Below are 13,291 nucleotides of genomic sequence, written 5' to 3'. Positions count from 1 at the left end.
GCACACCACCGAGGGGTAAAGTTACCAGAGAAAGTGCATTAATATTGAATGATAAAATTTCTGATATGCATAGCACCCTTGGCTCTGTAGATAAATGCTATTTTAGCAGTTTGTGTGTGTGTGTGAACCTGTGGGCATAGTGGATTTAGAAATACTACATGTTTTTCTATCGCAGTTTGTTTTGTAGACTATATTTGAGAGATGCTTTCATAGTTACTAAGTCAGCCCAGTAGTAGACTGGCTGCTACAAAGCTGCTCATATCATGTGAACTCTTGATCTTAATGAAAATTTATCTTCCATTAGAGAAGAAAGAGTTGGCCTTGTAAAAATTAATAAATATAGATACAGCCACAGTGGTATTCAGTGGCATTTTGTAAATCTGGATGAACAATTCTTGTGCGTCAGTGATTCTACAGGACTAACTTATTGACTAGGGAGTGGCCCGTGACTGGAGTCTTCTTTGCCAGGATGCTCTAATAATCTACCTTGAGACATTCTTAGTAGTTTGAATTCTCTTGAGGTCCTACTTTTACCGATAATAAGGCATATTTGTGATAGCTTAGAGGAGGTTTTTAAACTTGAATTCTTACAAGTTAAAAAAACTGCTCTCAAAAGCTCAAGTGCAAATACCTGTTGGGACACAGTCTGTGTGGGAGTTAGGGTGCGGCTCTATGGAATCCTGTGTAGTTCAGTGTGATTCGTTCCAGAGGAGAAGTGGGTAGGTCAAGTTTTCTACCATTAACACTAGCAATTGGTGTGATGTACTGTTCTTCTGGTCTAATAGGTAGGTGATTTCAGTGTGTCAGTACTGGGAGTGAAAAAACTGAGCAGGAGTATATTTTTAGAAAATAGTTTTAGAAAATGATTTTCATTGATGGGCTACTTGAGTCTTAGTGGTTTGAAGGGAGAAGGGGCAGGATAGGGTAACTCATCACCACTTACGCTAGACCAGCTTCACTTTTAAAGTCTCAATTATTGGGGCTTCTTAAAAATTCTGTGTTATTTCCTTTATATTCCATTGTTGCAAGTGGGTCTAGAGGATATTGCAGAGTGTCTTGACTTCTGTAACAACATAGAATCAAAATAAATTAAAAAACAGCTCCTAGATCTCCTCTATAATTCTGATTGCAGAACACAAAAGAACCAAAATAAATTTTATCTAAGAGAATTTTATCTAAGAGGATTTATTTTGATTCTTTTGTGTTCTGCGATTAGAATTATAGAGGAGATTGAGGAGCTGTTTAATCCCTAAGATGATACAGGTAATTTATATGTAGATTAGTATTTCTACAAATAAGATCTAGAGGCCACTTGTACAGGAATCACCTCGTGTGCTTGTTTAAAACAGCCTCCTACTGGGCGCGGTGGCTCACGCCTGTAATCCCAGCACTTTGGGAGGCCGAAGCGGGTGGACCACGAGGTCAGGAGTTCAAGACCAGCCTGGCCAATGTGGCAAAACTCCATCTCTACTAAAAATACAAAAATTAGCCAGGCGTCGTGGCACCTGCCTATAGTCCCAGCTACTCAGGAGGCTGAAGCAGAAAAATCGCTTGAACCCTGGAGGCGGAGGTTTGCTGTGAGCCGAGATCGCACCACTGCACTCTAGCCTGGGTGACAGAGTGAGACTCTGTCTCCAAAAAAAAAAAACAGCCTCCAGGGTTCCACCCCAGACAGGCTCTGGGGATAAGGCTCAGGAATCTACATTTCCAGTCAGTACTGTAGGTGGCTATGCTCACTAATATTTCAGTGAGCTCTTGGTGACATTATTCTTGATTGTTAGAAGTCAGCAATTGATATTTCAGTGTCCTCTGGCAATGAAATGATTCATACATCAGAAATAAAATGATTTATGTTGGTCAGAATATGCTGACACAGACTTGGGTGTAACTGCTTCCCATTTTAGATGGGTCCTCATATTCTTAACTGCATGGAACAGTTTCTCTAGTAGGCAATGAACACAGTAATGAGTGTCACCAGTTCAATTCAACTGATACGTATTGAACATTTACTGTGTGCCAGGTCCTATGCATGGCTGTTGCAAAAGAACGCTGAAATTGACATTATGGGCCCTGCTTTCACAAAACTTAGTCAACCTCTAGGGGTCAGCCTGTGTTTTTGTACTGCCTGTGAGCTAAGAATGGCTTTTATGTTTTTAGATTGTTGAAGAAAAATGACAAGAGAAATAATTTTGGCCGGGCGCGGTGGCTCAAGCCTGTAATCCCAGCACTTTGGGAGGCCGAGACGGGCGGATCACGAGGTCAGGAGATCAAGACCATCCTGGCTAACCCGGTGAAACCCCGTCTCTACTAAAAAATACAAAAAACTAGCCGGGCGAGGCGGCGGGCGCCTGTAGTCCCAGCTACTCGGGAGGCTGAGGCAGGAGAATGGCGTGAACCCGGGAGGCGGAGCTTGCAGTGAGCTGAGATCCGGCCACTGCACTCCAGTCTGGGCGACAGAAAGAGACTCCGTCTCAAACAAACAAACAAAACAAAACAAAACAAAAAGAGAAATAATTTGTGATGTGAAAATTATAAAAAATTCAAATTTTAGTATCCAAAAGTTTTCTCTGAACACAGCCACACTCGTGATGTGTGCATTACTCATGATTGCTTTGTCACTACAACAGCAGAACTAAGTAGTCAAGACAGAGACCAACCACATGGTCGCAAAGCCTAAAATATTTGCTCTCTGGCCCTTTCCATAAAATGTTTCCTGACTTTTGGTCTAGTTTGCTGTGGAAAGAATATTCTGGATATTGGGAATGCCCAAGGAAGGTTGAAGCCCTTGTCTCGTTTAATCACAGACGTGGGGACTTGGCTGAGGTGAACTCTAGCTGCATAGATAAGTATGTCTGAAAAAAGAAGTCTGGATTTCCAATTTTGCACTTCTTTCCTGCTTTTGGATACTCAGTGAACCGAAATGACCAAGATCTCCACAGGTTCATTTTCTGCCAAAATAGGTTTCTATGACTGAAAAACTGTATCTCTATAAAGAACTGAAAATTCTGTACTAATAAAGGTATTTAGTCCTGAATGCTCCTTTAAGTAATGATCCTTGGGCATCATTATCAATAGTCAGCTATGGATAAACTTTGACAAGATCAGGAGTGGCCAATAGTGTCTTCCAGGCAGAAACACCGAAGGGCACCAAGTGTGTGTTACTTGATTCATGCTTTGTCTGTTTTCTACCTGGAGGCATCTGGTTCAGTGTAGCCTGGCAGTTACTTACAGCTGGCTTAAGAATCCCTTGTTCAAGATGTTCACATTTTCTGTTATTTTTTTCTTAAAGGAGGGCAGCCTCAACATGTACTTTAGTTCTTCCATAAACATCTACAGCACTGCTTCAGATCTGTGATTACTGTCACTTTTAAGTAGTTACAACAGCTTTGCCATGCCATAGAATGTTTCTTTCTTGATTACTTGTCAAAGTTAACCACAGTCACTCCCACATGCCTGCAGGTGATGTGAACTCTGGATTCTGACCTGAACCCTGTTACAGGGAGGCCTTGGTTGAAGAATCCTCAGGCCTGCAAATTGAGAATAGGAATAATTCTTCAAAGCCTGAGAAAGATTTGGATCCGAAATAATCTGTACATATTATAAAGCATTGTTTTAATGTTTTTCTGACCTTGTTGTCAAGAGCTATCTGCTTAGTTTACTTCAGAAGCTACCTCTTTCTTAGTTGTAGCTTTTTCTCAAGTCATTGACAATGTTTTGGTCTGGCTGACAGGCGCCAGCTGAAGCCCTTCAGTGTGAACGCCACAGAAAGCAGCTCCACAGCTTGTTACCTTAAAAACCCCCAGAAATCTCCTTGGACAGCCCTGGGACAGAGTGTGCAATGTCCTGTTGATTTCTTTTGTGAAATGCCAAGTCTCTAAATTATAACTAGAAAGTCTTGGAAAGAAAACCCTCAAGTTTATCAAATGTGAAAGCATCTTACAGCAAATGTTTTGTTCCTACAAATCACTGGGAGGGATTTTGGTTCTGTCGAAAGTCCTCTTGTTTGTTTGTGTCAGTTCACCGAGAAAGCGCCTCAGCCTGTGAATCTGGGAGCAGTTTCTGTCAGCCTCTGTGGCCTTCCCTGGGGTGGTGTGAGGCCCATCACAGAGCAGTGCTTGAGAAGGGCTTCATGGTGTCTGGAATAGGATTCCTCATTTATCACCGAAAAGGTGGGTGGGCAACAAGTAAATAAAAGGAACATAGAAGCTTTCAACAAAATAATCTCCTTTGACTGTGAAATTCCTTTTAGTCAGTCCTTCTATACAGCCCAAATCATTGAAGTTTCTAACTATAATAACTGAAAAAATAAAAAACCCAAATACTTAAAACATAACCCCCATAGCACCCCTAGCGTATAAATGAGAGAAGTATTCCTCTTTGTGCGATTGAGTAGATTGAGACTGTCCTAGAGCTGGTAAGTTAGGATTCAAAATAAAAACTCAGGTTAACCTCCAGATCCCTTTAAAAGAGCATGTGAAGACACACCACTTGACATCTCAGAAGACCAGCACAGGTTACAATCAGGGCTGCTGCACCAGTGTGTGCTTGTCCGTGTTTCTGTGGCGCAGTCTCTCAGGAAGTTGGGGCAGCGCTCTTAATCACACCTCTCGGAAACCCCTGGGGGCTTTCAGGACTATGAATGCCTAGACCCCATCCTGCAACCAGTTGTATCAGAATTTCCGGGGGTGGCACCTAAGACATTGGTGGGGTTTTTTCCTTTGAGGTAAAATCACATATACACTGACATGCACAAGTCTTAGGTGCCATTCGAAGAATAGACAGGCGTGCACTGGTGCAACCCAAGTCCCATAAAGCTACGGGGAAGCTCGCTCTTGTCCTGGGCCAGTAGATCCCCACTCCCACGCCCCCTCCTCAGACAACCATTGTTCTGCTTATTTTCCATGAGGGGTAAGTTTGGCCTGTTCTAGAACTTTATAGAAGTAGATATTGATGTTTCTTAAAGGCTTCCCAGGTGGTTCTACTGTAATAGACACGTAAGTAGGATATCTGAATCTGAATGGTGCTTTGTTAAAATGAGGTGTAGAAGACACTCCTGGGGTAGTTATGAAGGCAACATCTTCAAAGAATTCTGGAAGTTTCATCAGAGTTGAGAAGATGGGGTGGGCCCCATCCGGGTGACCTTGTTTCCTTTCATGCTTTACTCAGTCATTTTTCCAGGCCCAGATTACCACTTTTAATTGCACTCAGAAGGAAAGAGATACTCTAGCAAACTAGTTCTAAGCAAATTTAAACAGACAAAATCAGACTTTCATCCTCTATTATACCACTTAGTTTTGTGAAAATAAGGCACTCAGCATGAACTGCCTGCATTCTGTCTTTCCAAAAATAAGGAAATGTTGCTTGCACATGGTTACACCAAATTAGCAATTGATTTAAAAATGTTTAAACAGATAGAACCAAGTTTGTGAGAGCGTGTAATATCCACAATTTATGTTAATTCTTTATTTAAAAAGAGTAGGAACTAAATATAGACCTTTATTTAAACTGGGTAATTACATGAACAAGTGTTACCTAAACTTCTGTACTACCGTTTCAAAGAAAGAACAATCTAGTTAAGATGTTTTAGCTATAGTGATATTAATTCTGATATAAAATTCTGATTCTAGCAGTGCATAATCTTTGCCCATATAGAAACAATGGATTGCTTTATTTTCTAAAGAGTTAGAAACAAGAGAGGTGAACGTGCAGAAAGGAAAAAACAACAAGAAACTCCTGCACATAATGCAGTGCACAGTACCTTGAGACAGAAGCAAGAGGTCTTGGCTGGATGGAGCAAGGCTGGTCAGCAGGGCTCAGGCCTCCTCTCCCAGCTGTCACTACTCAAGGGACGAAGAGCCTAGAGCTAAGATCCAGAGGGGAAGGGATTCCTGCCCTGTTGAATTGATGGAAGGCTGTGCACGATAGTGGAATATTAAAATTATATTTCAGCGCTACATAACAGTGCTGGTTGTATCTTTCCTTTGAATAATGTTTCCTATTAAAGGAACCAGAAGCCCACTGATGGTATTATAAGACTTCTAACCTGGTGTAGATTGCTATTATGTCTGAATTTAGATAAATTCATACTTTAATGATATTGATATTTGAAATCAGTTTTAATAGTGCACCCAAAGTTTGAGTTGGCATGAGAGAAGGCCATGTGGCTAGAAGCATGAGTTTTTATTCTCCTTTCTTTTAAGAAGAATGTAGATTTTATAAGCGCCAAGAACAACATAGCAATCTCTGACCTTCTTAGCTTTTCTCCTCCCTGTATCTGACAGTTCATCACACCGCTTATTTAGTACAGAAAGCCGTGCACTGAAGGATGTCCATTCTAGTAAGCAGCTGACCGTGCTTCAGATCCAGGGCGCACCTTCTGCATTCCTGTGTGAGACGCCGAATGCAAAACGGAGGATCATTTTTTACTGTGGTCTAGGGTACAAGTGTACAAGAGGTGCCCGCTAGTATTTCACAAGTGTGTGTGTGTGTGTGTGTGTGTGTGAAAAGCACTGGGGTCTTGTGAAAAATGAGGGTGGTTTTCAGTGTTCTCACTACAAAAACCATTTAGCTCTATTTCGCCATTGCACATATTTCAGAACATCACACTGTACCCACAAGTGTATATAATTTCATTTTGCCAATTAAAATTTCAAAAAAGTTTTTTAAAGAGTTGCTAACCAATGCTGCTGATTAAACAAACTTAATAACTATAGAGTTCAGTGTTTGTGTAAAGTTTTGTCTCTAAACAGTGCATATGGCCAAATACTGTGCTAATAAATTACTTGAGTGAGTTCTTCATATCCTCCTTCATGTGGCTGTGTTCAACTCATTTTAATTTCAGTTAAGTTCTTTTGTTAGTTTTCAAAAAGAGAATTCTCAAGTTACATCAGTTCCCCCTCCCAACACCAAAAAAAATAAACACCAAGATTATAAACCCTGGGTTCAGGAAATTTCATTGCACTTTACATTCCATATCTGTGCCATGGGTACTGTCTTGGCCATGCATCACAGTCACCTGAGGAATAAACAAATGAACAAGCAAATACAAATCACAGGCCCTGCCTCCAGAAATCACAGCCCAGATGCTCAGCAAGTGATGCCAGCTGCGTTTCATAGAAGTTCAGTCCGTATCTCTGATGCCAGGCCAGGCGTGAGAAGAGCGTTTTATGAAAGTTCAGTCCGTATCTCTGATGCCAGGCCAGGCGTGAGAAGAGCGTTTTATGAAAGTTCAGTCCGTATCTCTGATGCCAGGCCAGGCGTGAGAAGAACTGCTCTGTAATCGGCGTAAACAGAGCCACTGTGGGCACTGGGCACAGGCTACAAAGCGGCCTAAGGAGAGAGCACTGACTGCACTGCCAGAGGACCTAGGTGAGAAGTGGAGTCAGGAAGGTGCAGTGCAGACATCAGGTAAATGAAGTCAAGTTTAGTTTCTCACTAGTAAAATGTGTTTCCACTTGTTATTTAGATATTTTATGTGTATCTAAACAGTGTGTGTAAGTATAATCAATTCACTTAAGCCCTAGCTAAAAGTTCAGTTATGTGAGAAATATTTGTCCTTTCCTCTACTGTGTTTAGTATACTGGAGTGACTTCCTATGCTTACAGTTCTTTTAGGAAGAATTATACCATTGGGCAGAGAATCGTCATCTAGTGACCTGAAAAGTCAAAGCATCTGTTAAAATAGCGGCCACACCACCCATTTCCTCTGCGGTGTGAACCGATCCCATTTCCCATTTCCTCTGCAGTGTGAACCGATCCCATTTCCCATTTCCTCTGCAGTGTGAACCGATCCCATTTCCCATTTCCTCTGCAGTGTGAACCGATCCCATTTCCCATTTCCTCTGCAGTGTGAACCGATCCCATTTGCGTGCCTGGTGTTTTGCCTTTGCTTCCTTTAGGCTGTTGTAACATCAGGGACTTTGACTAAGGAAGTAGGCACACTTGTCCTCATTTCCTAGCTGTTTAGAAATAACATGCGTAGAATCCTATTTTTTCTTCATGTGAAAGTAGACTTTTTTGGTGCAATAAATTGAGGAACCTAACTAGCCTGCAGGCAGACTAGGAATTGGAGTTATTCCTGAGCAGATCCATGGCGCTGAGAAGTGGAGATGTGCTTGCAGGCAGACTAGGAATTGGAGTTATTCCTGAGCAGATCCATGGCGCTGAGAAGTGGAGATGTGCTTGCAGGCAGACTAGGAATTGGAGTTATTCCTGAGCAGATCCATGGCGCTGAGAAGTGGAGATGTTAGTTTGTGCAGCTGTGCTGTACGCAGTGAGTGACGCAGATTTCCAAAATCACCTTTTAAACAGAGAAGACTGTTCTATTGAAAGTCACCATTCATGATTGCTAATTTAAGATGTTCCCTCAAAGGACTTTAGCCATTGATATTGTTTGTAAAATAAGCGATTCTCCCTTATGTCTATTATTTGTAACCTAAAAATTAAGTTTTAAAATACCAAGAAAAGAAAAAATATATACTCCTCTAAGGATATTATATCAGGTACAACATATTTTTAAATTCTCACCTTGTTCCATTAGATGCTGTTTTTCTTTGCAAATATCCAAGATTTCTCTTTGTCAAATATGTTAGAAAAAGTGCATCTTTTAATAAACTCTTTGCATACTGTTTCATATATGTCTTTTACATGAATATAGACATGAATTATCAGATTTTGTACCATTTTTTATTCTTTTATTTTCAATAGAGCATTAAGAAGAAGAATACAAACAAACAGGAGATGGGCACATACCTGAGATTCATTGTCTCCCGCATGAAGGAGAGGGTGAGTCCTGCTCAGGGAATCCTTCAAAATATCCCAAAACATATTTTACTGTGGTTCATTCTTTCAAAGTTGAAAGAGCGAGAAGTAACAAATATGTACATAGCAATAAGAAGTGTGGAGAGCACCCCGTCATAATTCTTTTCTGCAGTCAACAGTTCTATAACAGGCAGTTAGATTTTTTTGTCTGTTTTTGACATGGACATTTTGACATAAGCTACATGAGATTAGAAACGTTTACATTTTTGAATGTCATTCATCAGAATGAACATTTTCATTGATGACTCTTTAAAATGAAAGGTTTTTCCAAATAACTATTCTATCACAACTTTAAGGAATGTCATATTAAACTATATAGTAGTATATGTCCATTTTTTCTGTTAAGTTTTAAAGTACTTCCTCTGAGATTTTGCTTTAAAGGTAGAAAATCCTGGCCGGGCGCCATGGCTCCCGCCTGTAATCCCAGCACTTTGGGAGGCCGAGGCAGGAGGATTGCTTGAGCCCAGGAGCTCAAGATCAGCCTGGGTAAGATGGCGAGACCCTGTCTCTGCAAAAATAAAAAATAAAAAGATAGAAAGTATTTTGAGCTTTAGGAATTGATGTCTTACCTGCCTTCCTTTAACCACATTTAAATTGATGTACTAACACCCTCTTAGGCTATAGATCTTAATAAAAAGGGGAAGGACAGTAAACACCCGATGTACAGGAGGCTGGTGCACTCAGCTGTGGACGTTCCCACCATTCAAGAGGTAAAGTCGGTTTCTTTTATTTCCACTTCAAATAAATTTTGTTAACTAACAAGTTAAAGAATAATGTAGCAGTTAAGCAGATTTTGGTTCTTCTTCTTTCCTTGAAAGTATACTTTTTTCCACTTCCTAAAACAAAAGACAAGCATAACTACCAAATGAAGCATTACTAATTTGTAAATTTCATGTGCTTACTGTAATACAAATTAGGTGTCATCTTTAAAAGGCCTGGTTCTAAAGATGAGCAGCTTATAGCTTCTTGGTCCTTGTTGATGTAAGGAAATGCCTTACAGCCTGGGCAGTTTAGTATTTCAGATGTGAAAAATGTTTTCCAGGTTTAGCAGTGGGACCTGAGAGTTCCCCTCAGAAAAAAAAGTAAAGCATAGAACTGATCGGCAGTCTTGGGAAACAATAAAATGAACAACAACAACAACAACAAAATATGGTTAGAAAAGTTAATTATTCTTAAAGGTCTTAATTTTACTGACTGTAGCTGAGGATTGCTTTAGTTTGTTCACGTCCAGTAACAAATTGCAACAAAATCCAGTAGAACACATAGACATATTTGCAGTCAGGGTTACTGAATTACTAATTTTGCGCCTCATGTGTCATGTTGGAAATTTAAAATCTTACGCTTGGTCATTATAGCCTATAGGGAGACCACAGTAATAATTTAAAATCATCCTACAAGTTTCCTTAGTCCCTGAGAAGGACTATAGCTGTATTATTTCAATATTAGATAAGGGTAAATGAAGGTTTTTCCCTTAAAGTAACTGGTAAATCCTGGAACAAACCAAGTAGTTTTAATTTTACCTCCTACCCCCAGCCATAGCCCCTTCTCCTAAACTGTAAGACCTCTACAGAATATGTAAGAACCCAGACGTCCCTTCCTCCCCCACTGCCTTTACTCATGCAGGTTCCTTCCTGTTGAAATCCTCTAAGATTTGGCACAGAGAGGGACACCTGAGATATTATTTTTAAATTATTTATAAACCAATTCCTAGCCCCAATTCAGAATTACAAATATGTCTTAGTAGTTACGGTAAACTGTCACAGAGGCTAACAGTTCTGTTTTTCAATCTTGATCTTCCTGTGTTGTAAAGAATGACAGGTGTGTGCGTAGGGTCTCATCACCCACACTGGCCCAGGCATTCATGTGTTACAAAGCTTAGCAGCAGCTTTCTACATTGTTGTCAAATGAGATGTTCAAGCCATTAACGTTCACTCTGATAAATTAACGTCGTATCTGTGTGGCTGCAGATATCTGACCTGTCATGCTTCCTCATCCTGCATTATTAAAACCAGCCGCAGGTGGAGTTGTTGGTTTCTTTTACACACATTCTCTGTCAATACTGTGGGATGGCAGTAGTCATCCTGATGTCATCCTAGAAGTCTGCTTGTCCTATGAACTTAGTCCAGACAAGTGTTTTCATGGGTAACTCTCTTCGTCATTCTGTTTTTGCCCCCTGCAGAAAGTGAATGAAGGGAAATACCGAAGCTATGAAGAGTTCAAAGCTGATGCTCAACTGCTTCTCCACAATACCGTGATTTTCTATGGAGGTTGAATATTTTTGTGTTTTTTTGTATGCATTTTTAAACACACCATTTACATTCCATGTTGAACACTATCTTTCATAAAACATTACATTCAAAGAATTAATACCTTAATGATCTACAGTAAGTGATAATGTTAGAGTCTAAGGTTAGGAATATCTGGTGATACAGATTATAGAATGGACTGGCCAAAGATAAAATCATAGTATACTAAATGATGAAAACACAATTGTTCTTTACAGTTTTATATGTATTTGTTTTAGCTGAGAGGTTTTTTATAAGCACTATGATTAATTCTGATCATTTCCCCAGAAGTATCACATCATCCAAAGGTAAGGTCATGCTCTATACCTAGAGAATTAGTGGTTGTGTTGGATGGAAAGCAAAAGCCGCCTGTGTAATTTTATTTTGCTATTGTTATTTTAAATGGACATTTTGGTTTGAAATGGTAGATGTCTCCTTTTGCAGACTGAAGGAAAAGGATACTAACTTTGAATCTTGTATTTGCAGACTCTTGCTTATAGGTAATATGTTTTTAATTACAGCAGACAGCGAACAAGCTGACATTGCGAGGATGCTGTATAAAGACACGTGTCATGAGGTACTGTTCACTGCCCAATAATTGTACTCTTTCTATAATTGAAATTAATTTATTTCAGGATTGCACTCTTATCTACATTTTAATTGTACCATTTCCTTTAAATGTTTTTTATTGCTGGGTGTGGTGGCTCAAGCCCTGTAATCCCAGCACTTTGGGAGGGCAACTTGGGCAGATCACGAGGTCAAGAGATTGAGACCATCCTGGCCAACATGGTGAAACTCCGTCTCTACTAATAATACAAAAATCAGCTGGGTGTGGTGGCGCACGCTTGTAGTCCCAGCTACTCGGGAGGCTGAGGCAGGAGAATTGCTTGAACCTGGGAGATGGAGGTTGCAGTGAGCCAAGATAGTGCCACTGCGCTCCAGCCTGGTGACAAAATGAGATTCTGTCTCCAAAAAAAAAAAAAAAAAGTCTTTTATTTTCACGTTTGATGTAGATGGGAAATAATGCAAATAGAAAAATAATTCTCATGAAACTGGGAGTCAGATTTAGTTACTAATTAACTTCTACAAGGGAACTCTCAGCCACCTTCAGGACTGTTGCGTTAGCTACGTGCTGCATGCGAATGTGTCTTGCTGGGCAGATGTGCAGTAAACATTACCCTCTTGTAATGAAGGATCCAAATTTACATCCCTTCTAAACTACATAGGCAAAAAGCAAACCCAACCAAACAAAAATGAAGTGCATTTAAGGAAGTATATCTTTTGGTGGTCTTACTTAAAACACTCAGCCATATCATCTTTGCAAAAGTTCCTCAGTTTATACAAAAAGTTTTGTTTCTTGAATTCATTTCAAATTTGACTTTTGTTTTTATTTGTTCAATAAGCATTTAGTGGGTGCCTCCTATGTGCCAGGTGGTATGTGAGAAGGAGTAAAAGGTGATCACAGCAATAAGCATTTACTGGGTGCCTCCTGTGTGCCAGGCAGTGTGTGAGGAGGAAAAAGGTGATCACAGTGCAGGCCTCCTGCTCATAGAGCCACATTCTGAAGAGGGAGACTGGGAAAAAGGAAAAAGAAACAGATAAAATATGTCTGTTTACAAGTTGTAAAAGAATGTTATGAAAGAAAACAAGGAACTAAAATAGAGAATGAGGCACAGGACTGCTGTGATTGGTAGCAGATGTTGTTACCTTCCTGAGGAATATTCAGTCTGAAGTGCTAACCAGTGAGGTCTGGGCAGGGCCCAGTCAGACCAGCCTCGGCTTCTGTTCCAACTGGGGCCTGAGACCAGCGACATGGTTCTAAGAGGACAGTGACAGGGTCTTCAGTGCCATTTATTGAAAACTTTAAAATTTAAGCTTAAAAGATTAAGGAACAAAATTCAACACTATTTATGTATGTGAATGTTAATTGACATGGATACATTTTACATAGTTTAATGTGTATGTATGTTTTATGTAGGCTAAAGTAGTTTCTTTTCTTTTTCAGCTGGATGAACTGCAGCTTTGCAAGAATTGCTTTTACTTATCAAATGCTCGTCCTGACAACTGGTTCTGTTATCCTTGTGTATGTGAAATTTTGTGATTTTTGTTTTTTACCTCTTAAGTGTGTAACATACAGCTCTAACGAAGTTTACTTCCGGTTTGGTTAAAGATTATAATTTTCTTCCT

At 40.0% G+C, this 13,291-nt stretch overlaps 1 protein-coding gene across 15 annotated transcripts in view; it reads left to right on the top strand.

The window, feature by feature from the left end:
* Window positions 1-13,291, top strand: part of LOC105490820 (zinc finger MYND-type containing 11) — a 117,242-nt gene that overhangs the window by 91,772 nt on the left and 12,179 nt on the right. For 13 of the 15 annotated variants that reach the window (XM_011756745.3, XM_011756744.3, XM_011756747.3 and 10 more), the window contains 5 exons: window positions 8,706-8,783; window positions 9,437-9,529; window positions 10,999-11,086; window positions 11,626-11,681; window positions 13,110-13,187. In XM_011756745.3, coding sequence (XP_011755047.1) covers window positions 8,706-8,783; window positions 9,437-9,529; window positions 10,999-11,086; window positions 11,626-11,681; window positions 13,110-13,187 — 393 coding nt within the window. The remainder of the gene's footprint in view (window positions 1-8,705; window positions 8,784-9,436; window positions 9,530-10,998; window positions 11,087-11,625; window positions 11,682-13,109; window positions 13,188-13,291) is intronic. The other 2 variants (XM_011756759.3, XM_011756748.3) reach the window with 1 other exon arrangement.

The sequence above is a fragment of the Macaca nemestrina genome, chromosome 9 (genome assembly GCF_043159975.1).
Source record: "Macaca nemestrina isolate mMacNem1 chromosome 9, mMacNem.hap1, whole genome shotgun sequence".
Taxonomy (NCBI): Eukaryota; Metazoa; Chordata; class Mammalia; order Primates; family Cercopithecidae; genus Macaca; species Macaca nemestrina.
Note: the sequence above shows the minus strand (reverse complement) of the source record. Positions and strands in the feature narration are given on the sequence as shown.